General features: G+C 40.8%; 1 protein-coding gene across 7 annotated transcripts in view; it reads left to right on the top strand.

Moving 5' to 3' along the window:
• LOC146506489 (rho guanine nucleotide exchange factor 28-like) overlaps window positions 1-26694 on the top strand; it is a 43353-nt gene extending 16659 nt beyond the window's left edge. For 3 of the 7 annotated variants that reach the window (XM_085179688.1, XM_085179689.1, XM_085179694.1), the window contains 30 exons: window positions 5313-5434; window positions 5626-6008; window positions 7456-7630; window positions 8042-8153; window positions 8359-8439; window positions 9235-9277; window positions 11757-11846; window positions 12431-12554; window positions 13410-13554; window positions 13815-13870; window positions 15110-15167; window positions 15693-15831; window positions 16449-16579; window positions 16668-16808; window positions 17174-17424; window positions 17499-17624; window positions 17717-17834; window positions 18470-18724; window positions 18815-18891; window positions 19004-19182; window positions 19289-19386; window positions 19518-19715; window positions 19998-20129; window positions 20282-20415; window positions 20507-20554; window positions 21630-21734; window positions 21843-22007; window positions 22669-22920; window positions 23105-23483; window positions 25562-26694. In XM_085179688.1, the coding sequence (XP_085035814.1) occupies window positions 5313-5434; window positions 5626-6008; window positions 7456-7630; window positions 8042-8153; window positions 8359-8439; window positions 9235-9277; window positions 11757-11846; window positions 12431-12554; window positions 13410-13554; window positions 13815-13870; window positions 15110-15167; window positions 15693-15831; window positions 16449-16579; window positions 16668-16808; window positions 17174-17424; window positions 17499-17624; window positions 17717-17834; window positions 18470-18724; window positions 18815-18891; window positions 19004-19182; window positions 19289-19386; window positions 19518-19715; window positions 19998-20129; window positions 20282-20415; window positions 20507-20554; window positions 21630-21734; window positions 21843-22007; window positions 22669-22920; window positions 23105-23483; window positions 25562-25752 (4508 nt within the window). In that variant the 3' untranslated portion in view covers window positions 25753-26694. The remainder of the gene's footprint in view (window positions 1-5312; window positions 5435-5625; window positions 6009-7455; window positions 7631-8041; window positions 8154-8358; window positions 8440-9234; window positions 9278-11756; window positions 11847-12430; window positions 12555-13409; window positions 13555-13814; window positions 13871-15109; window positions 15168-15692; window positions 15832-16448; window positions 16580-16667; window positions 16809-17173; window positions 17425-17498; window positions 17625-17716; window positions 17835-18469; window positions 18725-18814; window positions 18892-19003; window positions 19183-19288; window positions 19387-19517; window positions 19716-19997; window positions 20130-20281; window positions 20416-20506; window positions 20555-21629; window positions 21735-21842; window positions 22008-22668; window positions 22921-23104; window positions 23484-25561) is intronic. The other 4 variants (XM_085179690.1, XM_085179691.1, XM_085179692.1 and 1 more) reach the window with 4 other exon arrangements.
• The last annotated feature ends 36 nt before the right edge of the window (window positions 26695-26730 follow it).

Genomic DNA, 26730 nt, shown 5'->3' with positions numbered 1-26730 from the left:
TGCATGATTAAACCAGAGTGGTTAAACAGTTCGTTGCTTGTGTACAAGTGATTCTGTGTTTGTTGGGAGAAGCGAGAAAGAGAGAGGGAGTTAGGATCAGAGAGACAGACACGGGGAAAGATTATGTTACTGCCACGGCTGTGTCATGGCTCAGCTCCAGTTGTCTTTTCCTCATCTTTCACCATAAACTTCTGCAAAATTATCTGTGTTATTGCTTTGTAATTGTGATTGACACAGGCTAGCTTTATACACACTGCAGGCCCGTGCTCTCAATGAGGAACAGAAACGGTGGCACTGCATCAACTTTTTGAACTGAACTGAACTGCTTCTACTCGATTTCGACTCTCTTTTTTTTTTCTGGTCTAACAATACACCTGCAAAGTGAAATGTGATTTCAGGTGTGCACAGACAGACGTTTATTTCTTTGCTCTGAGAGTTGCACGGCTCGTTCTGGCTTCACCTTTTCCTGTAAATACAATGGGCCTGTGATGCTTGGATTGGGATGTTTGACCACAGGTGTCATAACTCAGAGTGGTTTTGTGGATGTTGGTGGACAATTGTTCTAATGATTTAAAAGTCCCGAACACTAAAGTTAAATAAATGCCTCCCCTATTTTTACAAGGTAATAAGACCTCCTGTTGTGATTCTTTGAGACTTGCCTTGTTATTTTACTTTCAGCTCTCATCAAAGTGACAGCTGTTTAGTGTGGTCCTTGTAAAGCAAGTTACATCATAAAAGAAGGAACAGCATGAACAAATAATCCATTTATAATTATAATAAGCAAGCCTAGGTGTTTATACGATTAATCATTGTTATTGTATGTTTATCTTGAATTTTATGTTTTGCCCTACAGCTTCTAAAAGGAGTGAACCTTGAGAAAGAAGCCTTGTGGCTGTGCTGCCTCCCCCTCCTCTTCATCCTGCCTACCTCGGTCTCCCTCTCCCAGGGGTGTGCATGGGTTGAAGGGTCACTCTCTGTGTTTAACTGCCCTGGTCTGGAAACCTGGCACTGACTGCTGTCTTTGTCTGTTTTGCTATAGTCTCTCTCGGTCTCTGTTTTTCTCGCTGCTGCTACTTTAGGCATTGCTACTGTATACGGTTGCTTCTCACTAAGGGACATGCTCTGAATATCACATCACTTCAGCTTTACTTTTAGCGAGCAGAAATCCTACATAAATAGACCCACATACTGCTCTGCTTTTCTTTAAAAAAAAAACATCCCCTTTCAAGTCACAGCTGATTGACTGCTTACTCTGCCTCAGGAATAAAGACAGCTTTTCCAGCAGGACGAATTATTTTTTGCTGTTGTAACTTGTTGGCAATATGAACACCCTGCTTCTGTTATTCCCCCAGTTAACTAATGTTAAACACAGATCACACTGCCCGACAGTAATGTTCACTGAGCCAGAATTTATGGGTCAGAGGTGTGTGAATGATTGAGGCCACAGCGGCCAGCTGTGGCTTTGGACCCTGCCCAGAGCCTGAACTATTAGGTCTGTCTGTCAAGTCCCTAAAGTAGGTTTATATGAAATGATATCTGCTTTCAAACAGCAGTTTGACCCACATCCAGAATCTAACCCCATTCTGTGGATTTGATGTTGGACTAAAGCGAATCCTTTTCTACATAGCAGAAAGTTTTATGTGACTTTGCGCAGGTACAGTGAATTTGGTTTGAGGTTCATATACAGTGGGGCAAAAAAGTATTTAGTCAGCCACCGATTGTGCAAGTTCCCCCACTTAAAATGATGACAGAGGTCAGTAATTTGCACCAGAGGTACACTTCAACTGTGAGAGACAGAATGTGAAAAAAAAATCCATGAATTTACATGGTAGGATTTGTAAAAAATTTATTCGTAAATCAGGGTGGAAAATAAGTATTTGGTCAATAACAAAAATACAACTCAATACTTTGTAACATAACCTTTGTTGGCAATAACAGAGGTCAAACGTTTACTATAGGTCTTTACCAGGTTTGCACACACAGTAGCTGGTATTTTGGCCCATTCCTCCATGCAGATCTTCTCAAGAGCAGTGATGTTTTGGGGCTGTCGCCGAGCAACACGGACTTTCAACTCCCGCCACAGATTTTCTATGGGGTTGAGGTCTGGAGACTGGCTAGGCCACTCCAGGACTTTCAAATGCTTCTTACGGAGCCACTCCTCTGTTGCCCGGGCGGTGTGTTTTGGATCATTGTCATGTTGGAAGACCCAGCCTCGTTTCATCTTCAAAGTTCTCACTGATGGAAGGAGGTTTTGGCTCAAAATCTCACGATACTTGGCCCCATTCATTCTGTCTTTAACACGGATCAGTCGTCCTGTCCCCTTGGCAGAAAAACAGCCCCATAGCATGATGTTTCCACCCCCATGCTTCACAGTAGGTATGGTGTTCTTGGGATGCAACTCAGTATTCTTCTTCCTCCAAACACGACGAGTTGAGTTTATACCAAAAAGTTCTACTTTGGTTTCATCTGACCACATGACATTCTCCCAATCCTCTGCTGTATCATCCATGTGCTCTCTGGCAAACTTCAGACGGGCCTGGACATGCACTGGCTTCAGCAGCGGAACACGTCTGGCACTGCGGGATTTGATTCCCTGCCGTTGTAGTGTGTTACTGATGGTGACCTTTGTTACTTTGGTCCCAGCTCTCTGCAGGTCATTCACCAGGTCCCCCCGTGTGGTTCTGGGATCTTTGCTCACCGTTCTCATGATCATTTTGACCCCACGGGATGAGATCTTGCGTGGAGCCCCAGATCGAGGGAGATTATCAGTGGTCTTGTATGTCTTCCATTTTCTGATGATTGCTCCCACAGTTGATTTTTTCACACCAAGCTGCTTGCCTATTGTAGATTCACTCTTCCCAGTCTGGTGCAGGTCTACAATTCTTTTCCTGGTGTCCTTCGAAAGCTCTTTGGTCTTGGCCATGGCGGAGTTTGGAGTCTGACTGGTTGAGGCTGTGGACAGGTGTCTTTTATACAGATGATGAGGTCAAACAGGTGCCATTCATACAGGTAACGAGTGGGGGACAGAAAAGCTTCTTACAGAAGACGTTACAGGTCTGTGAGAGCCAGGGATTTTCCTTGTTTGAGGTGACCAAATACTTATTTTCCACCCTGATTTACGAATAAATTCTTTACAAATCCTACCATGTGAATTCATGGATTTTTTTTTTCACATTCTGTCTCTCACAGTTGAAGTGTACCTCTGGTGCAAATTACTGACCTCTGTCATCATTTTAAGTGGGGGAACTTGCACAATCGGTGGCTGACTAAATACTTTTTTGCCCCACTGTACAGTATAATCTCTTCAGGTGGAACTAAGAGAATCCAGACGTTTTTTAACAACGGAGAATCAGGTTGTAGAAATGTAAGAATTTTGCTGAGAGATATAAAAACTTTGGCTGTCCTGGAGTGATGTGCAGTCGTCTCTGTATATGCTGCAGTACTTAAACTTGGGTTAATTCATTTATGTTTAACATGGATGTAATGGGAATCATCTGGTGTCCTCATCAGTGTTAGCTCAGCTCCCTCTTGCCTCTCATATCTATCTAACTTGCAGCATATAGGAAGCACAGCCAGTTTCCTCTTTGATTTATTCACTGTTACAGTTGCTGAATGCCTTTTTTATTATTATTCTGCAGTGCTGGCAGCTCGGACACAATGGATAAACTAATGATTTACTTTAAAAGAAGAATGTTGAGTCTTGCTTTAATAACTGCTTGATGAGCTGAGATTTAAAACAGCAGTGCCAAAGACACTGTTGGAGGCAAAGCTCGGTCACGGCAAGGTGAGAATGTCATTATTAGCTTAATAATGTAACTGCGCTAATGAGACCTCCTCTTCTGGTTACTATGACCAGAAATGCACCAGCTGCTGGTGTGATTAGATTTTTCTGTTGAATCTTCAGCTTAATGTAAATTCCTCTACAAGTTTTCTTTCTTCAGATTGATGACTTTTTTTCTTTTGTTAGCAAGTAATGTAATGCAATGGTGGTAGTTTCGCAGTTCAGGTAATCATAAATTGACTTACTTTGGCGATTAACCAATCCTTTTACTGTACGTCCCATTTTCACTTTGATGCTTTGAAATCAAAAAAGGCAATCGCTGAAACATTTACGCTCTTTTTGTCCTGTTCCTGCTACTTGTGCACATGTGTAGTTCACCTAGCGAGATGGCATAGAAAAGAGAAACCTTCACTTTGAGGAAGTTAACAGAATGTAAAACAATAATCTTGTAGCTTGTTAAGCGTGTTACTTTTAAAAGTAACATTACCTAACACTGGCAGAAACACACATTTTGCTGATGGTTATCTAATAGCAGTAAAAAAAAAAAAAAACTATATTTAAAAAAGTAAAGTCAGTGTATCTGGTTAGTGTTTAATAGAGATTTTTTATGAGCAGTCAGAATTCGCAAGTAAGTTTGAAAATAATTGTTAATGTGGTTATTTTTCACATTAAAAGCAGCAGCTGACTATTCAGTCTCACCTGATTTCTAGCTGTTTTATAGCTTTTGAGGATTTTTATGTGACGCTAACCATTTTATATAAAAAGAAATTTGTGTGTAAAAAATTATGATTTTATGACCTATGTGTTTATTTTGCTGCCACTATCATTTTAAGTTGCATTTTAATAGTACTCTATAAATAATGACTATTTTATTGTCATTGTTATTAGTAAAAAAACTAGTTTGTATAGAGCATTTAAACTTTCTTAAAAGATAATGCGCCCATTAGCGTATCAAAGGTTTATTGTTATGTGTAGTATTACTGGTAACTTTTACCTTCTTTGGTTATGTGAATCGGTTATTTTCAAACCTGAAATACTTCATAAGAAACTGAGTTGTGGAGAGTGTGTGTGCTTTATACAGAGCAACATCCCAGAGGGAGCTTTGCGTGTTTTGAGAGCAGGAGTGTTTTTCCCCGTTTAACAGTAAAACCAGGCTGCTGCTCACAGTGGCTCTTCTGTGTTGAAAGGGTTCTTCTCAATGCTACTGTGTGCTCACCAGGAGTTATTTCCACTCACCCACTGCATCGAAGGCAGGGTGGAGAAGAAACAAGCCTACAGATGTGTACTCTCGACTCCGTGCACGCCCTTTCACGCGTGTGTGCAAAGAGCCATTCAGATAGAGACACATACATGCACACACTCATACACACACAAACGCATACAGAGACTCTTAGTCCTGAACAATGACAAGCAACTGCCCAGGATGTCTATGTCACTTCCTGTGTTTGTGAGAAGTTATTTGGTGTTGCTGTGGAAACTAAATGTAATATTGAAAAATCCCGGCTCTCTGTGCATTCTTCTCTCTCTGTAGAGAAAAGCCAGTCCATAAGGGAGAGCCAGGCCTCGTCTCCAACACTGGCTGCAGCTGCCAGACTGTCAGCGATGATACACGGCAAAGACCAAGTGTATGCCAACGCCATGCTGGTGGATCAGGTGAGTTGCTCAAGTTTTTCTATACAGTGTCATTAGGAAAAATGCAGTTTACGACAGGGATATAATTTAGAACAGCGCATGAACAACAGACTTTGCTCATAAGATGTGAATCGTTTCACTGGATGAGCTGCAAATCATCTGGTGGAACAGTTTGGGGTTTCTCTCATTGCATTCTCACTTTTCTTTTCCAGGTGGACGATGCTGACATTAAATACCGCTCTCCAGGGGAAGAGGAGGTCAGCCCTGCATCTCATGTTGACAGCTCCAGCTGGGATTCCTTCTCTGTGACTCCCCCTAATTCAGGGAGCTGCTCCCAGAGCCGGTGCCTATCGTCACCCCACAACAGGCTGAGGGGAATCCAAGGTTCTGGCCTGGAGAACCACAGAGAGCAGTCCCCTCTTGTCTCTCCCCCCTGTCCTTTCGCTTCCTCCCCATCTTTTCCTTCCTCGCCCCTGGCTTCCGCCCTCCGTTTGTTTGAGGAAGCACACAAGCGTCAGCCACAGACAGGCTTGCCACGCTCTCCTTCTTTGAGTCGTAGAGGATGCAGCTTCCCAGAGGCAAGCCGAGGCCTGAGGTAGGACACAATTGCAGTTATTCTTGAAAAGGTTTAGACTATTTCTTCTATTGTGATTATGTTAAAGATCACTCCGACCCACTTCAGAAGTGTGTTGTGGGGTTTTGTTGACTTGGATGATAAGCAGTCTTCCATTTAATCCATACAAAGACAGCAGACTCCAGTTTGCTTGGAATTTCAGCAAGATAATTTTTTTTCCCCCTGCATTGTTTTAAGTGAAGGTGTGGAAAGCGGCAGGAAGCATGCTGAAGTTGCTGAACATTGCTTCATTTTTCTCAGCAATGTAGAGTCTGGCAAAAGAACTGTCAACATCAATGTTTGATTTGAACATAATGACTGTCTATGGCGTTTGCCAGAATGGCTTTGAGGCTGACCAAAAATCTTGTTCCGTATCCTCACTGGACTCCTCCCGCACCCAAATCTTTCTTCACCTACTGCCACCTACCTGTCAGCTGGCATCCCACAAGCTAACTAAGTCTGCGGATGCCATAAACAGCAGCGCCATAAAAGTAAAGGACTCCTTCATTCAGACTCAATATCCCCACTTCCCTCGGAATGCTGGAGGTGGGAATTGAAGGTCTCATGGAATGGAAGAATGAGAATCCAGATACAGGTTTTCTTGGGTCTGTAATGAGTTTTCTGTGAAGAGTGGCTCGAGCCTTAGAGATAGGGTGAGAAGTTCAGTCATTTGGCAGGGAATCAGAGTAGAACCACTAGTCCTCCACGTTGAGACAGTTGAAGTTGAGGTGGTTTGAACATCTGATTAGGATGCCTCCTACGTGCGTCCTAGTTGAGGTGTTCCAGGCATGTCGTACTGAAATGAAGCCCCAAGGTAGACTCAGGACACACTGCAGAGATTATGTCTCTTGGCTGGCCTGGGAACACTCCTTGGGTTCCTGTGGATGAGAGCTATAAGGAGATGGTTGGGGAAAGGGAGCGCTGGGCTTCACTGCTTAAGCCGCTGCCCTGCGACCCATCCCTGGATAAGTGGTAGAAAATCAATGGTTGATGGGCTGATTCTCAGGTCATGAGTTCCATCTGCAAAATATTACAGCTCATCAGGATCCAGTGTGTTATTTTGTGGAATGCTGCAGTTTAGAATTAAAACTTGCCCTTCCTACTTGAGCTTCTGATGTTATGGTCCTTGCACACTTTATTATTAGTATTTCAATCAGAATAAGTGTTGTTATGGTTCTGCACATTTTTCTGGTTTATGATAGGTGTCGGAATACAGTTTTTCTCCAACTATATTCTGCAAATGTGAATGTGTGATGCCAAGAGTTACACTGACAGTAGGATTTTTAAGTAAATCTTTATAGCCAGTTTTATTTTGCTCTTAACATAATGTGGAGTAAAGTATTAACAGTCAGTCACTTTTAGCGAATGACAGTACCTTAACCTAGACGTGTGTGTTTAAATCCGTGTGTGTGTGTATGATTGTGCACAGCCCTAGTCTAGAGTGTGACAGTGGAGAGGAGGACATACTGGGACATTCCTACCCATCCTCATCTTTAAGCCAACAGTCCACTCTGCGCTCCAGCTCAGGAGGAGAGAGAGACTCTTTTGACGCTTCTCCAGATTTCAGTCGTACGCAATCCGACATCACGCACAAATCAACCAAGGTATACCCCTTCCCTTCTGGTTCACAAAACATTATCATAAGCTTGTATAAACTATGAATTAAAAATGTGTCTAATAAGTCACCATAATATCCTCGACACAGTTTTTGTTCCATTTGAATATTTTCCTTGATTGTCTTCTGTTTTTTTTTTTTTTTTAATTAATCATCAATTTTTCAGTAGGAAAAAATGAAAAACCCATGTCATACAGTATATGCTAAGCATGACAAAAGAGACAGCTTTGCCTTTCTTTAGTAAATAAGCCCAGACTATAAACAGCTCAATAACATGGATGAAAGGGCAGAGTCTATTGGTCTGTTTGTCCTGCAGGTTTCTGATGCACTCTGATTTTGCTGTTCACAGGATTGAATCTGTGAACTTCTAATTACTGTTGTGATTTGTTTTCTCACCTAGAGCCCAGAGGAGGCTGAGGTCCGTCTTCGCTCCTACTCCTACTCCTCCCCTAAAGCAAAGCCGTCACGGCCACTGCTAAACCGCGATGCAACAATCACTGATTTGGAAGAAGGTGAGTGAACTTTGCCCCCTTTGCCCCAATAGTTCCCAAGAGGCAGCTGAATGGACAAATGTGCCACATGTTCAACAGTGGGAAGACCAGACAGGTGTCAGAAATCACCGTTAGCTCCATGAAGTATATCTGTGTCAGCTGTGCTTCAGAATAGATCTGCTTGTGAGGGTGTTTGTAAGTAAAGGTCATGCTTTATCCTGTGTAGATGGAGCATTCAACAGCAGCGGTCGTTCTCTACTTCAGGCTTTATCTCTTTCTAAATCCCTCTCTCGTCTCAACCAAGTTAGTAAGTACAAGAAAGACGTCGAGCAACAGCTTGAATACTACGGGCTGGTTGGAAAAAAGCGTTTCAGTCTCTTTCTGGTGAACCATGGGGCAGGGCTGCACAATTAAAATTCATATCTGGTATCTATAAACTTTTTTATGACACACTGTAAAAAGTATATTTATGCAAAGCTGAAAAACCTGCAAGAGGAACTCGTGAGAAGCAAAATCATTTTACTACACTTTGTGTTGTAAAAGGATTTTTCCAGATGTTTTCACACAAACAAAAAACATGTTTGTCATTGTTGCATAAATTGTGCAGCTCTGCATCTTCTGTGGGATTTAATTTTTGGTACACTTATATGCACAGTTTTCTCTAAAACTAATTAAGATTTTTTTTTGTAATAAAATAGTAGTTCTCCTGCCTTATATAAAAAATGACTGAGCAAAAGAGGACTGGGGCATTGGAAGAATGAAGATCTCCTTTAGATCATCTAATAGCAGAATTGTTCCTGTCCTGAAGCTTTTGTTATTCTTCCATGTTGCGTTTCTCCTCTTTGTTTTTTTCCTCTTTCCATCATTGCTATCATCTGGTTTTTCGAGGCAAGACTTGCTGCTGTGTTTGTTCTTTCTCTGTAGGGGTTTGCTGGCTCCAGACTCTTTCCATGATCTCTATATTAGTTTCTGACTCAATTTTAAATGGGGAAGATTTTTTTAACCCTCTCTGCTGATTCACTTTGGATCTATGCACTGTTTTCAAACGTATTGACATCTATTTCCGGCATACTGATATGCTTGTCCTTGTTGTCGATTACAGAGCAGAGAACATTCAACTTGACTGAGACGCCCAGAGAAAAGAGGTAAAGCCAGTGTGTCATTTCATGAGCTCAGGCAAGAACCACTCAACTGTGTAGGGTCCTGCTCAGAGGTTCCTCCCTTTTTAGGCAACAGTGCTGACTAGTGATTAGTGATTGGTTTACATGGGGGTCTGTGTGTGTGTGTGTGTGTGTGTGTGTGTGTGTGTGTGTGTGTGTGTGTGTGTGTGTGTGTGTGTGTCTGTGTGTGTATGTGTTTCCCTAGATTTAAACCTGTGGTTGGTGTCTAAGTGCACAGGATGTGACATGCTTCCTGTTGTGAGGCTGGGGCCAGCATATTCTCTGATTACAACCTCAAAATAACCCTGAGTAAACAGTAAAACTTAGGGCTTTCTTGTATGTCAGACCTCACAAACATTTTGCAAAATTCTAGACCACATCAGTGATGTTGAAAGGGAAGCATGCACATACTGTAGTATTTATCTTGGATAGAGATTTTAACAGTTACTATGAATTAACATTTGCTTAACATTCCTGCTCTGTAACGCAGGGATTCCCAACCATTGTGTACAAGTGCTTCCCGGGGTAGCTAATCAAAGCTAAACAGCATGCAGAGCCAAAATACATGCAGAACTGATTAAAATAGATTTTAATCATTTATCTCAACAAGAAGTGAAAAGTGGTTAAAGTACAGTCATGTGAAAAAGACTGCAGTCTACCAAAAAACGGAGTACATCCCATGTACATTCTTTAGCAGCAGTAACTTGAAGTGATAATTTTCTCTATGACTTTTATCAGTTTTTCGCATTGTTGCAGAGGAATCTTGACCTATTGAAGTTTGCAGATATTTGTTTATGCACAGTTTTCTTAAGGTTCCACTTCAGCATTTCTTTGGGGTTGAAGTCTGGACTTTGACAGGACCGTTGCAACACCTTGATTCTTTTCCTTTTCAGCAATCTTTGTTGTATATTAGCTGCTCTGCTTGGAATCACTGGGTCTCATTTACTAATATTTGTGTGGAAACTGTTACCCTGCACAAATAATTAGTTCCCACGCAAAAGTACTGTCGCTTTAAAATGTATAATTTGGGTTATTAGTTTCTCTGATCATTGCACAGCCTGACTTTGGGGAGAATTTGCTGAAGATTGTGACATTGTGTTGTGAGACACCTGACAAAACTTTTTTTATAGAGATGGTCACACTTACTGATGATCAGTCAAACCAGGTCCTGCTCTATTTGATCGTAAGTAGCTGCACCTGGCTGCTACTTCTTCTTAATTTCTATGGAAGTATTACGGATATAGTCTAAGGAGTTTGGGGGAAAAAAATAACTGGACTTTTTCACTTCAAATCCGAGAAGCTTCTTGCAAGGATGTACGCGCACTGAGTATTCTGCATAGACTTGTTTGGAAACCTTCTTTTTGACATGACTGTAGCTTGATTTTAAAACAGGTAGCTGAAAATATGGCTGTTACAGTTTAAATCAGTAGCTAAAAAGCTCAAAATGATATCTAAACATGACTAGAAAGCAGATGAAAAAGTGAGCTAAAATTATGAATAAAGGGTTGAAAATTATTAGCTAAAAGTGTTGTCAGCTATATAAATTGTTTGCTAACAGTTTAAATAAATAGCCGAGATTATAAGATAGGCTCTTGGATAAATAAACACAATGAATAAACATTTGAAACTGGTCACTAAACATAATGGATAGCAGTTAAATGAAGTAGCTGCTATTTAAAGTAAATAGTTGAAATGGTACGCCGGTAGTTATGGAAAAATGGTTGAGATAGTTTGCTAATCTAGCCTACTAGTCCTCGTGATCCCATGTGATAGAAAATGTCCCTGGCTTATGTATGCCTGAATGGAAGCTGAATGGGGTTAGGGTAATTGATAAGCTAAAAGTAGTCCTGGTCCAGGTTAAACTGAGGTCAAATGAACACATTTGTACGTGGTGCTGAGGGGGCTCTTGTGTCCATCTGACAGGGCAGAAAAAAGGTTGGGGACCACTCTAGTAACATTGCTTGTTTTGATTTCATTTAATAAATGCTTCTATCCATATCCATTTTATCATCAATTTCATCTCATTGCCTCATAAATTCATCATGTGCTAATATATTTTGTTTTCTAACAACCATTTCTAACAGAGGAAACACTGTAGAAGATCATATTAGGCAATCAAATTATATTACACCGTTAGATTATTGTATTAGGATAAATTACATTTATATAACCACACCAACCTGATTAGACTCACCAACTGTTTTTGTCCTTTACGATATCAGAATCCATCCGATTTAACTACCGCTGCCCAAAAAGCGCTGGTTAATATTTAAATGTTCAACTAAAATAACAGATAATACAAACATCAGTGTAACTCTTCATTGCAAAACCTGTAATTATCTTAATTTTCCATTCCCACACTGTTTTAGGAATGACTTGTAGACTTTAGAATATTATTGGCATTTGAGTTACCTGATGAGAAGAGACACAACGACTTGGTCTGAGGTGCTTTATATCCGTGCAGGGTTTTGGGTTTCCGTAAGCGGGCCCAGTCAGCAGAGGAGGAGGGCAGCGCACCACTCGAACACCTCACCCTCACAGAGTTCCTCAAAGAGTATGTTATTCACCTAAATGGCCTCACATGTGCATGTGTGGCTTAAGTCATTTCAACCCCGCTGTGCGACCGTTCCCAAGCTCATCCATTAACCATGTAGGTTTTTTCCCAGCTGCATCTGATGATGTAGAAATCTGCAGAAGCAGATTATATTAACACTTCTTATGACAGGTGGCTGCTGTAGGTTTGATGTGATAATGCATGGTTGTTTTTTTTACGTTCTGTCATTGTTGCCTTTCACCTAGAATGGCCAATGTAACTAGCATAACTCGCTGAAAATAGATGACACGTATTAATTGCATTTTGGCAAGGTCATACTATAAATAGCATGCACTAGAGTCCATAGTGACTTCCAAGCATGCCGAGCATGTTGTGAAGAGTAATAATCCGTAGACTAGGGGTCCTGGAAGACTGTCTGGACATTCTTTCATTCCAGCATGATACCAATGTACCTTATTATGCTCTCTTTATTCTATTAAACTACTAAAATTATGATGTGTTTTTGTTAGTGTGTGCATGTTGGATGGTAGTACTGCAGTGAGGAGTTGTAATGACCTCTGACTAAAGCATTTACACTAAAACAGGATCGAGGATGAGGACTGGGATAAATACATAATCCCATCTAAGGTCGAGTCAGAGAAGTACAAAGTCAGCCGGACCTTCAGCTTCCTCAAGAGCAGGATGTCGAGCACTCGCAGCAAGACTAAGGTGAGACAGTGCAGTGGAGTTTCTAATTTATGCTGGCTGTGATTTCAGATCTACTCAAATGTCATTAAAAATGCCCACAGTTAAAGGTTGCGATTTAAAAAAAATAAATAAAAAAAAATACACACACGGCTTAAAGGCTTCTAAAAGCAGTGCAGTAAAAGTTTACCACATCTCAGACATGCCAGGTCGGAATTCTTGTGCTGGGGGGCCATTGTCTGAGCACAAGCCTTTATTTGGTGAAGCAGAAAATTCTCTCCCTCTTCAGGTCTTAGCAACAAGACACAGTGAAAATATTCTCTTACATAACATGTAGACCCCCGCTCCACACACACACAGCATGGGGAACCAAAACACATTCTGTGCTGCACTCCTAATCTTGTGAACATATGTGCTTGTCTTTAAGGATGTGCATGTCTTTAACGACAGTGTTTCCCTATATTTACGGAAACACAATGCACATGAAGACTCAGAAAACAAACACATTTTCTAGACCTCCTTGCAAAGTTTCAAAAGATAATAAACATTCTTCTATCGCAGCATACACTGAGGACACCCCCCTCCCCTCCAACCCAGTGCCCCCTAATGATAAAGCACCATAACAGCAGCAGTCCCAATGGACCTTAACAAAGTAAACAAAAAGGCTCACTCAGAGGCCCCTTTATCTCAACTAACTTCACTTTAACAGGTGTTATTCAGCAAGAAGATGGCCGCTTTAAGCCTCTTTTTTTGCCTGCTGCAACGAGTCATATTATTTCTACTCTCCTGCTTTGCATGTTATTATGGCATTATCTGCAATAACTGTCAGCTGAATGAGCAAATTTAAAAAATATGCCTATTTAATCATTTGCCTCTCAGGTGAAGGGTAAAGAGGTGAAGGAGGGAAAGGAGAAGTCAGTCACTCCTAATGGTCATCAGTTTGTTCCTGTGTCTCCATCTGGTCCTGCTCTTTGTGTGGCCTGTGATAAGCCTGTTTCTGGGAAGGAGCTGTTGCAGTGCTCCAGTAAGTATTACACTGTCAGTGCTGATGTTGTTTTATGTCCTGTGGTGGCTGAACTGTTTTGGATTTGTTTAAATCTCTTTGCACGTGCTGCTGTGATGTTTTGTTCAGTATAAGACATGAAGTCATTTTTTTTTCTTTCATAAAGTCAACATTTCTAGTGACAAACAACAGTTTGTCTGCCATCTGGATACTGGATTCACATATGTTGTAATAACTCAGTTCATGGAATTAACTGACATTTTATATGTGCTTGTCTGCAGACTGTTTGCTGAATGTTCATAAGAACTGTCGGGAGTCTGCTGCAGCCTGTGCAAAGGTAATCATTAACACAATGCACCTCGTTTGCGCTCAGAGCAAATAAGCAAGATTATTGATTTAAAAATAGTTTTACAAAAGAAAAAAGTCAAGCCAGAGAGCTTCACATATGTAAAAAAATAAAAAGAAACAGCTGCTGGTGACAGACTGCTTCATGTTTGATGTGCTGTTTTAACATAGTTAACAATGATGTTATTTTATATTTGGCAGAATATAAAGTCCTACCTCTTTTTTTCTAAATGTTGCATGTTTTCATTTGTCAGCTGACTTCTTGGGGACAAAGTCTTTGTCCGTTTCTGTATGGCTTACACAGTCAGCCAGGGATGAAGTCAGTTTTACAAAAATAGGTCAGGCACTTTTAGTCAGCCTGTATAAATAGATGAGAAAGAAAAGGTTTGCTATGTTGTAGATGGCGTTATGGAAACTGTAGGCTCTGATATTACTAAAGCTTGACCTACACTCTGGATTGTAAGTACAGTTTTTCTTCTGCTGCACCAGGTTTTAACTTGTAGATTGTCCATCACTGTCATGACCCTTTATTACCTGAACAGACCACAATGCTGTAGAAAGAGATTTTATGCCCTATGCATTAAACGACACATTCATTTACTTTTACATCTCGCAAACATGTTTGGTATGTAAAACACGTGTTTATACTGGTTGTTTTGCGTTCATTATTTACATCTGTGTTCAATGTCAGCTAGCAGAATGGTGTCAAACCACTACCCGCATGTGCACACAAACACTCCTAAAAACATTGCTGTGTAGCACTATTTGGACCCAAAGTCCACAGATTGCATTTAAGTACATGCTAGCTAAACCAGAAATCTGTCACTCACTGTTACTGTGTTGTAGCTAGTTATCTAGTTTTAATCATTCCCTTTGTGTTTTCCTGTGTCTCTTATCACCCCTGTTTTTGTTGTCTAAAGAGGGCAAAATGCAAGAAAAGAAGGAAAACAAAGAAAAAGGAGTCAGTTACTTTAGTAAAGACGAGCAGAGTGAAAGTGGGTACTTTTTTCCACAGGAAGAGTAAATTCCTGGACATGGTGACAAAGGAACTCCGGGAATGTGTTGATATCACAAATTAGTCATGCATAAGTACAATATTTCCCAGCATGTTTCTCTTTAACTGATTCCAGTTTTGACTAAATTTGTTGTGATTACAACCACATCCTCCTGTTATTCAAAGCAAAAACACACAGATTTACAACTTTATGGCGATATGATTATATATTTCCAGAAACTGCAAGACAGGAATGCATTGCTGATGAAGAGCAAGGCCTTTTCTCTCCCGCAGAGTGAGTGCCCCCACTGCTCCTCCCTTTGTCTTTGATTCATTTAGTTTTCACCTGTCCTCCCTTGTCCTGTAGTAGATAAGTAAGCCATTGCTCTTCACCCCTCGTCATTCCTCTTCTGTTGTTTTTCTTTCCTGTTTTAAAAAAAAGAAAAAGTTAAATTTTAATCTACCTCAGTGGGGGATCTGGTCTGGATTGTGTTTACGTGTGCATGAGAACACGGGTTGAGTGCTCTATTTGCACTAACATGATCATTTTATTTCTTCAGTTTAAGCTTTCTGTCTTCTTTGAGTGCTTGGTATTAGACAGAGGTGTCAACATCTGCAATGTATTGTCACAACTGTAATCAAACTGCAGTTAAACAGTGAAAGATTATAACAGTTTAATGATCCTGTAAATTTTATAGCAGTGACTACATAGATATAAACAAACCATCTGAATACTAAACAAACACGCAATATTTATTTGTAGAGTGGGAAAGCTTCCGGTGTATGACGTATTTCTCCTCCTTTTGATCTTCCTTTTTAGACCCTGTCAAAGAAAACCCTCCATCCTCCATTTTCTCTTCTTCTTCCTGCCCGTCCTCTTCACTTCCAACAATGAACAGAGAAAAAAAAGAAACAGTCGCACCGCTTACTAAAAGCCTCTCTATCTCTGCAGACAGCAGGTAGGCTGGTTATGATCTGCGAAAAGAAAAATATTACCACCGGTATGAAAAAAGCATTAAGAATGAATGAACTGCATTAATTTTGTCTTTTAATTCAATTTGTTTACTTTTAAATGTGACCTATTATGCCTATTTCCAGCTCCATGTTTTTACTCTCATATTCTTTTAGAGATGTTTTCCATGATTTATAGGTTCATCCATAGTTCATCCACCGTCTGAAACAAGCCATTGTAGCTTCCCCTCCCTTTAAGCCAGTTTTCTTCTGATTGGCTGGCCCCGACAAACAGAAGGTCTGAACAACAGATTGATGGGGATTCTGTACTCCCAGTCAGAGCTGTCTATCTGAGATGACCACATTGGGGATACTCTCTCATGTTGATGTCACACAGATCCAGGAGTAGAAAAAACATTTGGAAATTAAAAAAAATTATTCTTCTGTGCCTACGACAGCTGGGATAGGCTCCAGCGCCCCCCGCGACCCTGAAAAGGATAAATGGAAGCGGATGGATGGACAAAATTGAGACTTCCAAAAACCAGACTCTATTTTAATATGCCTAAAAATAAATGAAACCTAGATTTTCACACAGGCTCTTCTGACCTGGCTCTCTTTCCCTCAGACGGCTGAGCGACTCGGCAGGTGCGGACACTGAGTGTGCTGCTCCAACTTGCACTATTAGCTCACTGTCTGATGACGGGACACCAGTCACAACGACTCCCCCAGCCATCGACCTGCCAATCACCACACAAGGTGAGGAAGAACAGAGAGGCTTGGTGCATGCATCAGTTGTAATAGTGATCCAGAAATAAGACGCTATTCATCGCTTTCATTCATGTAGATACTGTTGACGCTCCTTTACTGAGCGACCTGTCCGCTGACCTGCTGGGACTTGAAGCAGAGTCATGGAGTCTTGCAGTCACTGCCGAATTTTGTAGGCAACACGACAGACACACAATCAAACGCCAGGATGTTATTTATGGTGAGAAAATCCAGCCGGCCTGGAATTAACAATAAATTAACAATACTGTTTTAATATTTTATATAAAAGCACTGTATACTGTACAAACGACATCTGTAATCATATAGCTGATTATGTTGGATTCTGTGGGCTGAGTGAAAAGCTAACTTTTTTGCAGTTTCCAAAGAAATGGGTTTCATTATTACTTGTACCACCAGTGTTGTCAGCCTTTGTGTGTTAACATATCAAAATCCTGTGAAGCGCAGATGGTTTATTTTCAACCTGTGAGAAACCTTTGCCAAACTAAACATTGCATCTACAGTTTGAAACATAAACAGTGCCAGATATTTCAGTATCCGTTACCCAGTTTGGCTGTCCTCTTTCAGAGCTGATGCAGACTGAGCTGCACCATATCCAGACCCTGACGGTCATGTCGGAGGTGTTCAGGAGAGGCATGCTGGAGGAGCTGCAGCTGGATTGGGACTGTGTGGCTCGGATTTTCCCCTGTTTGGATCCCCTGCTGGTCTTCCACAGGAACCTCTTCAGAGCTCTGCAGGAACGCAGACAGGCTGAAACCCAAACAGAGAACTCCCAAAATTACATCATCCACAGGATTGGAGATATACTGCTTCAGCAGGTTAGTTGATATTTAGTTATGTAAAATAAATATACTCAGATGGACGTCTGTGCTCAGCATCTTGTCTCTCTCAGTTCTCCGATGAAAATGCTGAGAAGATGAAAAACTTGTATGGAGAGTTCTGCAGTCACCACATCGAAGCTGTCAACGTCTTCAAAGAGCTACAGCAACAGAACAAGAAACTTCAAAACTTTGTCAGGGTAAGCCCCTGAATCCAGATCCACTGTTTTTTTTCAATTAGTTATATTACAGTTAAATGTTTTGAGCAGCTAAAATTCTTTGTCTCTCACAGCAACAGAGCAATAACTCTCTGGTCAGACGAAGAGAGGTCCCAGAATTTATCCTGCTTGTAACTCAGCGCATCACCAAGTACCCAGTGCTGCTGGAGAGGATATTACTGTATACCAAGGGTGGGTCTACTCTACTGTGACTTGTGCAAAACTGCAGATATGCAAATGTTAAGTCTGTTGCATATTTGTTGAAAGCAGAAGAACAAACGAAAAGCAAGAGGAAGTTTTAGTGATTGCATAACAAAATGTTGGCCTAAAGGTTTAGCATTTTAGACCACTTCTTAAAAAATTATTGATATAAAGACCTAAAACGGAAATCTTTTTTAACCTCTTAGGACCTGGCGTCCACATATGTGGACATCCCATTTTGGGTTATATAGACCAAAATGCTGAATTTTGCTCTACAAGGGCCTGATATCCACTTACGAGGACATTATACTGCTACTGTTCTACCAAAATTTTAAATGAATATCCTCATATTTGGCTCTTATTTTTCTTAAAAACAAAAATAAGGTTAAAAAAAATCTGGTAATTCTTTGTTTTTACATTCATCGGGCCCCAATATGACCAAATATCAAAGAGAAATTAAAAATGCATGCCGTGGAAGAGTTCGGGTCTTAGGAGGTTAATACATTTTAATGCTGCTTATTTGTCTGTTATCAGTTAAGAGATCGTAACAAAAAGCTGCATTATTGAAAAGCTGTTTTGCAAAATGGATTATTCATATGACCCCTGGCTATTGTTTCTGTTCATAGAGGGAAGTATAGAACACTCTGACCTGTCAACTGCCCTGGCTCAGATCCGTGATGTTGTTGCAGCAGTGGACCTGACTGTAAATAAATATGAGAAGTTTCAGGAGCTTCAGGAAGTGCTGGCCCGGCTGGAGAACAAAAGCTTTGCCAAGCTCAAGAATGGCAAGGTGTTTCGCAAACAGGACCTGCACAGCAAACATAGGGATCTGCAGCACAAAGGGCTGGTCTACTGGAAAACAGCCACAGGACGTCTCAAAGGTGGATATGAAATCATATCGGGATCTATGATGTGTTGTTTATTTAGGTTTTAGACAATCAAACTATTTGTGTCCACACTTCTCCTTTCAGATACGTTGGCTCTTTTGCTCACTGACATTCTAGTTTTCCTGCAAGAGAAAGATCAGCGCTTCATATTTGCTGCTGTGGTAAACATCAACCCCTCCCCCTGAAAAAAAGAAATCTTTTAAATAAAAGAAACTACATTCAACTGTCTGTCCATGTGTCTCTGTCTATTAACCAATCTGGTTCAACCTACAGGACCAGAAGCCTCCAGTAATCCCTCTACAAAAGCTCATCGTCAGAGAAGTTGCCAATGAAGAGAGAGGCATGTTTCTCATCTCTGCATCCTCAGCGGGGCCAGAGATGTATGAAGTTCATACCACCAGCAGAGAGGAGAGGAATGCATGGATGAGACACATTCGACAGGCTGTAGAGAGGTACGTGTAAGCACATGTGATTCAAGTCATACTAGAGTGTTTGTGCAGCTTAGACGCCGTGTGTAGGTCCAGTTAACGATTGTTAAAGATTGTCACAAATTACTAGCTGTCCTGAGGAAGAGGAGGAAGATGAGCGAAGTGCTGAGACCGAGGAAGCCAGACAAGCTGCAGAAATGAGAATTCAGAAGATCACCAAGTTCCAAGGTAAAAAAGGAAAGTGTGTTTGAGACCAGAAGATTACTTTAGAGTTTATTTGTTCATATCACAGAGAGTTTGTGCAGTTATGAAGCATAACAAGACCCATTCCTCGTAATCTTTTCGTTCATTTTGTGTAGAAACGCTGTTGGGTCAGGACCAACGAATCTGCAACAGCCTGGAGGAGAAGTTACAGCTTTATGCTGAGCTTACAGAATTAACCCTCCAGTCACCAGAACCCGTACCACATCGCCACCTGCTGGTAGAATCAGTACCGTACACCAACAGTGAGACACCAAGACAGGCCTCTTCACTGCTCACAGCTGCACTCAGAGAAGGTATAAAAGGTCCAGTGTGGCTGCAATTTTTGATTTTGGAGGGCTTTCTAAATAAAGAAATGTTCTTGGGAAATAATATTTTAATGTTGCAATATAAGTTTAGTTGATTTCTTATAACGAAAATATTCGTTTTAACAAGTATATTAATTAGTATTACAAACTTGAATAAATTAGCAAATTATAAAAAAGTCTATATATTGCACGCTAATGTAGGAAACAAATAAATTGAAATAAAATTGTTACAAAACATTAAGTTTTGACCAAAATTTGCCTTTTCTCCAGCTGAAAACCTGACCACCATTCTCCAGGCTCGTGAGGGCATCGCTGTGCAGAGTCAGAGCTCTCCTGTCCGAGGAACTGAGTGCTGCAGTTATAACAGCCACGGCAGCAGCATTCAGGAGTCTCCCTCTGAGCGTGAGTCACTGGCAGACACTGCAGCATTACATTTTCTGGGATATGTGTCACACTGCAGCTGATGTGTCAGTGTCTACTATAATGTCTACTGTAATTTCTTGACCACATTGCATATATGCAAGCTGTCACGTCTCCTTCCCTTGTCCCTACAGCGGATTATCTGAGCACGCTAAGCATGAGCTCCACCTCTCTTGGATCTGACAGTGAATTAGCCGGGATGGACAATTCGTTGTGGAGCTCCGCTGTTGAGCTGAGAAAAGGAGAGAACAAAGGGACACTGGTGAAGGTTCAACCTCTTTAGTCCCCCCATGAACAGTGTTTGTTGATGGATTTATAGACATTACTGTTTCACTGTACTGATCCATTGTTTTCTGTAGGTGGCAGAGAGTGTCCAGAGCCTGACCCAACTTCTATACAGTCTACAGGTGAGAAGAACAAATATTTTACCTAATTGATTGAAAGACTGTATGTTTTATGTGATATAAGAATAAAACAGTTCAGCTAAAATACTTATAACACACACAACTGTTTTTACGTTAACTCAGTGAGAAATAAATCTCTTAGGAACTTTTACTGGTTTCTTTTGCTAAATAGTGAATATGTAATCTGCCATAACTTACATTTTCAGACTCTAAAATAAAGAGGTATTTAAAAGGTTGTAGATAGATATAGAAAAGGGATTTCAAAGGCCTTAATACAGTCCCGATCAAAAGTTTAACACCAGTTGAAAAATTGCAAAAAATCATATTTTGCATGGTTGGATCTTAACAAGGTTCCAAGTTGAGCTTGAACGTGCAACAAGAGGAAATGAGAGTGAGACAAAACACTTTTTCGAGCATGCAATTTATTGAAAACAATGCTTAAACTGAAACAGGCTGTTTTACAGCTGATCAAAGTTTTAGGACCACATGACTTTTAAAGGCCAAATTCTGCCAGGTAGTCACACTGTCATGACGTTTGTTTGCAAAGGCAAAAAAACGTTCCCTTTTTGAATGTGGTTGGGTTGTTGAACTGCATAAGTGGGGTCCATTGCTACTGAGGTGGGACGGAGTAAGACGGTCATGTGGAATTTTTTAAATGAGGGTTGTGGAACAAAAAAGTCAAGTGGAAGACCCCCCAAAAGTTTCACCAGCACTGAGCTGGAGGATCCAGTTGGCTGTCCATCAAGACACTGGACAATCCTTTAAATTATTACTGGAGTCGGCACCAGGAATGGTGCCGACTCCAGCCCCATAACCGTGAGACGGCATCTGAGGTAGAGGCGTGGTCCTACCTCTGTAAAGCTGTAAAACCTGTTTGAGTTTAAGCGTTCCTTTTTAATAAATCGCATGCTCAAAAAAATGCTTTCTCTGACTCCCATTTCTTTTCTTTTTTTTTGCATGTTGAAGCTCTACTTGGAACCTTGTTAAGTGGTCTTAAACTTTTGATCAGGACTGTATGATGATGCTTATGTTACATTTAGTAACCGGAAGGTGATTACTTGTCTCCTTATGTTTGCAGGCAGCTGTGACCCTCCAGGACAGCTGCTATGAAGTCCACCAGCTCCTTCTTCAAGAGGGAGAAGGACCTCAGCTCCGAACCCTCGCCTCCCTTCAAAGCAGCCTGGTATCAGTAACATTATACCCACTGAAAACATTTTCTCAATGTAAAACCTTACACGTTTTGAGGAAGCTGAGATTTTAGAGTTATGTGAACACATATATTGTTGTCCAGGAGCAGGAGAAGCAGAGGAGTATTGAGAAGAAAAAAGAGGAAGTGGAAAAGAAGGGTTTAGAGAGGAAGAAAGAAGAGGTGGATGAGGTGCAGAAACTCCAGGTGAAGCTGAAACAAGAGCAACAACGTTGGGACAAAGAGTGTCTGGCCAGAGAGAAACAACAGGTTAGCTTCATGCTCGTGTTCTTTAAAATTGATTTTATGTTTCTCAGTCACTTGTCTTTCCAGTCTCTCTGTCTTTGTTTCATAATAGTTTGGTGGGGCACAAAAAAGCTTGGTTTAGAGTTATGAGTCTACGCCAATGACTGTAGAAAACAGTCATTGGTCTACGCCCATTTCTTTGATCTTTACCAGGTTATAAGTAGATCACATTTAATTAAAGCAAACAAAAGCAAACTGCAGTGCTAGATGAGACACTAGACTCTTGATAAATAAAATACATTTTACATTTTCTATAATTACTTCAAATTTCAGTAACAAAAACAGGAAACATGTCATATACGAGCAAAATGTGTGACCTGTGAATTTCTTTTTCAAGATAAGATATTTTTAAACATGTGTTGTAACCTCATTTTCATACCTGCATGTGCATCTGCCATTTTCTGTTATCTTATTCAATTTCCTGCGCTACTCTTGCCATGGTTATATTTTACTAAGTACTAATATAGAACAGGTCAAAAAGGTTGTTACCTGCTTTCAAAACCTGAACTTAAAACCCAAGTTGTGGTTAAATTGCTTAAGTTTCAAATATAGTATTAATCTTTAGACCTAAGCAATGTATGAGGTCTGTTACAACAGTAGAATAATAAGCCTTGCATGCTTACAGAGTGAACAGGAGACTTTGCTGGAGCAGCGGGAGCAGCAGTGTCTTCTGGAAGCTGAGCGGCTGCGCTGTGAGCGTGAGGAGCTGGAGGCCCAGCTGCTGGAGTACCAGCAAAATCTGGACAGACTGAGGGAGGGTCAGAGGAGTGTAGAGAGGGAGAAGGAGAAGATCGAAGCACAACAGAGACTGCTCCAGAGCTGGAGACATAGCCGCCAGAGCAGCCTGCCTGTTATGATTCCACTGGGTGAATACAAGGTAATTCAGGAAGCGGGAGATGATATGGGAAAGTGCATTAATGCAGGGGATAAAAGTACAGAAAGATTCAAGTAACAAAATAGATAAATACATAAATAAATGAAAAAAAAAGGAACGATAGAAAAAATAAAGCCAAAAGAATTTGTCACCTCTCCTTTTATTTCATGTCATTTTGATGTCCCAGGGGTCTACCCACAGCCGCTCAGGGAGCCTGGATGGCAACTGTTCAGTGTACAAGAATGAGGCAGCTTTGCTCACCTCACTCCAACAAAACCACCTCCACCAGCCCAGCAACAACAACCAGCACCAGCATCCTCTCTCCATGCCAAGAAAAAACCACGAAGACCCCCTGCACAGTTCCACCTATTCGACCAACCTCGGCCTCAGTGCCAGCCTCTACAACAGCCTCAACACCCTGCTGAGCCAGACACACAGCAAACAACCGCTGGATGGCATGACATACCCGAGCTACAGTAACAGTCATGACTGTCCTCAGGCCCTGAATGACTCCATCCACCCCTTTGGCAGCAGGATCACTACACATTCACAGGAGACCAACACTTGTAAGACTACTTATTATATATAAAGCATGGTAGAAAGTGAATGCCTTTTTAAATCAGTATTGTACATATTGTGCTTTTTCCAGCCCTCAAAACAACATCTTTGTCTTGACAGTTGAAAGTGATTCTTTGACTTCATACAGTGGGTGTCTGGACCCACACAGGGACGTGGACACACACACTGGACCCTATTTTGTCTTGTGTTTTCTTTGTTTCAAACTGGATGATCTGTGGCACTGTATGTGGCACTGTATTTTCAGATCACAAGCTTGTCTCATTTGACATTGCCTTGCTCTGTAGCTCTATTAAACCTCATGTTCCTGCGAGGCGCTGTGATATTATTAACCCGTCCACTGCTGTGCATTTCTCTGCTTATTTCAATCAGAACTTTGGAATTCCTAAGTCTGTGTCTTTAGATACAGAGAAGCTCCGCTCCTGGATGATGCTGTGGCCTTATTAAAAAGCAGAGACCCCAAAACTAAATCTGAGCCCTGGCTAAATGACACAACTCATGCCTGTCAGATGTGAATGCCAAAAAGCTGAAGGAAAGTGGGGGGAAAAGGACATGCCTAACAGCTGCTTTTGACACAGTGAATTATAGTATTTTAAATATTGATTCCCACATTTCTCAAAGAACGTTTTGTGTTAGAACTTGATTTCAGATCTTCCTCTGCTCCTTTGTCTTGTGGGGTTCCGCAGGGCTCGATACCTTAGAAGGCAGAAAATTGCTTTCAATTGTTATGCAGATGATACTCAGATTTATGTGCCCCTAAAACGAAAGGATGTCTACTCCATACAACATGCGACCGTGGCTCAGGGGATTGGGAAGCTCATCTGTAACCCGAAGGTTGCTGGTTCGATCCCCCTGCTCTCTCTGTCCTGGTCGTTGTGTCCTCGGGCAAGACACTTCACCTACCGCCTACTGGTGTTGGCCAGAGGGGCCGATGGCGCGATATGGCAGCCTCGCTTCTGTCAGTCTGCCCCAGGGCAGCTGTGGCTACAACTGTAGCTTGCCTCCACCAGTGTGTGAATGCGAGAGTGACTGAATAGTGGAATTGTACAGCGCTTTGGGTGCCTAGAAAAGCGCTATATAAATGCAATCCATTATTATTATTATTATACAAACAGCTAACTGCTTTGAGGAATCAAATGAGTAGATGGCGCTAAACTTCCTCAATTTTAGGCCTTGTATCACTGGTGGGCCTTTTCCTATCGACATAAGCCTGCTGGCACAGTCTTGGGTTTCAGGATGGACAATCAGATCGGTGCACTGGGATAAACCAGCTTCTTTTAGCTGAAACAGCTGGTTAAAATGAAAAACATTCTGTCAAAAGATCACTTTGAAACAGTAATCCATGGCTTCATTATGTTTGTGTCAGTAAGTCCTCTCTGTCCCCTCTTAAGCTGGTGCAAAATGCCCCAGCACGACTTTTAACTGAAACACGAAGAGAGAGCATATTACTCCTGCTTTATCCTCACTGCACTGGCTGCAGACCCATTTTAGAGTACATTTTAAAATTCTTTTATTTGTTGTTTTTAAGTGCTTAAATGGCCTTGCCCCAGCTGACCTCTCTGAGCTGCTGCACTTGCACTCCCCTTCCCGGTCACTCAGATCAGCTCACCAACTGCTCTTGGATGTCCGAGGACACGGCAGCTGCTCATGGGGACAAGGCTTTGGTTGTAGCAGATCCCAACTTGTAGAGTTGGGAGCTGGAGTAGATGGGCCTCCTCAATCTTAATATTTAAATCTGCTCTTAGGTTCCCCGACTAACTTGCTTTGCCAAACAAAGCACCTCTTTTGTTGGGCATTTGACCCAGTTTGAGATTTTTATTTGATTTAATTTTGTTTAAATTTTTGTTATTTTATTTTATTTTATTTTATTTCTACTGTTTTTACTGATGTATCATGTTGATGTCCTTATTTTGTTTAGTAATTTTTATATAGATATATATTTTTCCTTTTTTTGTATTCTTTAAATTGTATAAATAATACAAAACGACTGACCAAAACTTTGGTGTTTCTAAAGGTCTTTATAAATAAAGTTGGCTTGACTTGACACTTTGTGTTGTTCTTCTTTCAGCAAACTTCAGACCAGTGGTGGACAAACAATCCCCGGATCTGTGGAGGTCAGAGGTCACAGGGCATAGACTTTATGAGGACGGCTTCTCTTCCTCTCACTCTCTTAACCCTCTCCTCCCCCCTCAGGCGTACCTCTCTCTCGAGGGGGAGAATAGGGATGAGGGAGTTGAGGAGAACATTGTTTACCTCTAAAGGTCCATGAGAGAAAAATAAACAATATAGGCCACCAGTTGTATACTGAACAAACAATAATATGTCTGTTGCTTAAATGTGTGTGTGTGTGCATATATGTCCATGTAAATATGATGGATTTATGTTCATCTTTTAAAATTGGAGAGATCAAATATAGAGGTAATCGCAGGGAGAAAGTATAAACCGACTGTACAGTATGTGCCTTTATCATTGTATGTTGTGAACTTTAACCATTCTCCTCCTGTGTGATCAAACCATTGTGCCTTTTCACAAACAAGCTCTTTGTAAATCAGCTTTTATATTTGTACTTCTCGTGTTTTTACTTCTACCACAAATCTTTTAAGTATCTGTGCACTTTGTTTGATGACAAAGGTACCTTTGTGCTACAAACCTTTTGACTTCAAATACAAGAAAGTCAGGACAGAGTAAAATTGATGTAATTTAAATTTAATTAATTTGATGTCTTGAGCACTTAAAATGAAATAAGAATATATGAGAAGCCAATCAACCCCTTTTTTAAAACTATATATAGATTATTTCTCCAAGTGATCTTTAATGATATTTATAAGGGATTGTGGGCCTCTACGAGAAATAAAAATAGACTTATATTGTGTATAAATATGAAATACATGTATAGTTTTTCGGAGCGGCTACCTATGCACAATATGTTGAATTGTTTTCTCACTTAAGTGCCAAAAATATAGTGCTGTCTGATGCTGTAATGTCTGTGAAGAGAGGGTGTATTTTTTTCTCCTGTTCCTTGAAATTTCAGATAATTTATTGCTTAAAAATTGCTTCATGCACTGTCAACGTTTATAAGATTTTGTTTGAAAATTTGACTTGTAATCTTCATAATCAGAACTGTGTTATCATATTGTGTGTGTGTATATATATATATGTAATATATATGTATATATATATATATAAAACTGTTGTGGCAAACATCTGTTTTTGGTGCATTCTTACTTACTGTATGTG

This window comes from Neolamprologus multifasciatus, chromosome 12 (assembly GCF_963576455.1).
Source record: "Neolamprologus multifasciatus chromosome 12, fNeoMul1.2, whole genome shotgun sequence".
NCBI classification, from domain to species: domain Eukaryota; kingdom Metazoa; phylum Chordata; class Actinopteri; order Cichliformes; family Cichlidae; genus Neolamprologus; species Neolamprologus multifasciatus.
This window is presented reverse-complemented; position numbering and strand designations above follow the sequence as displayed.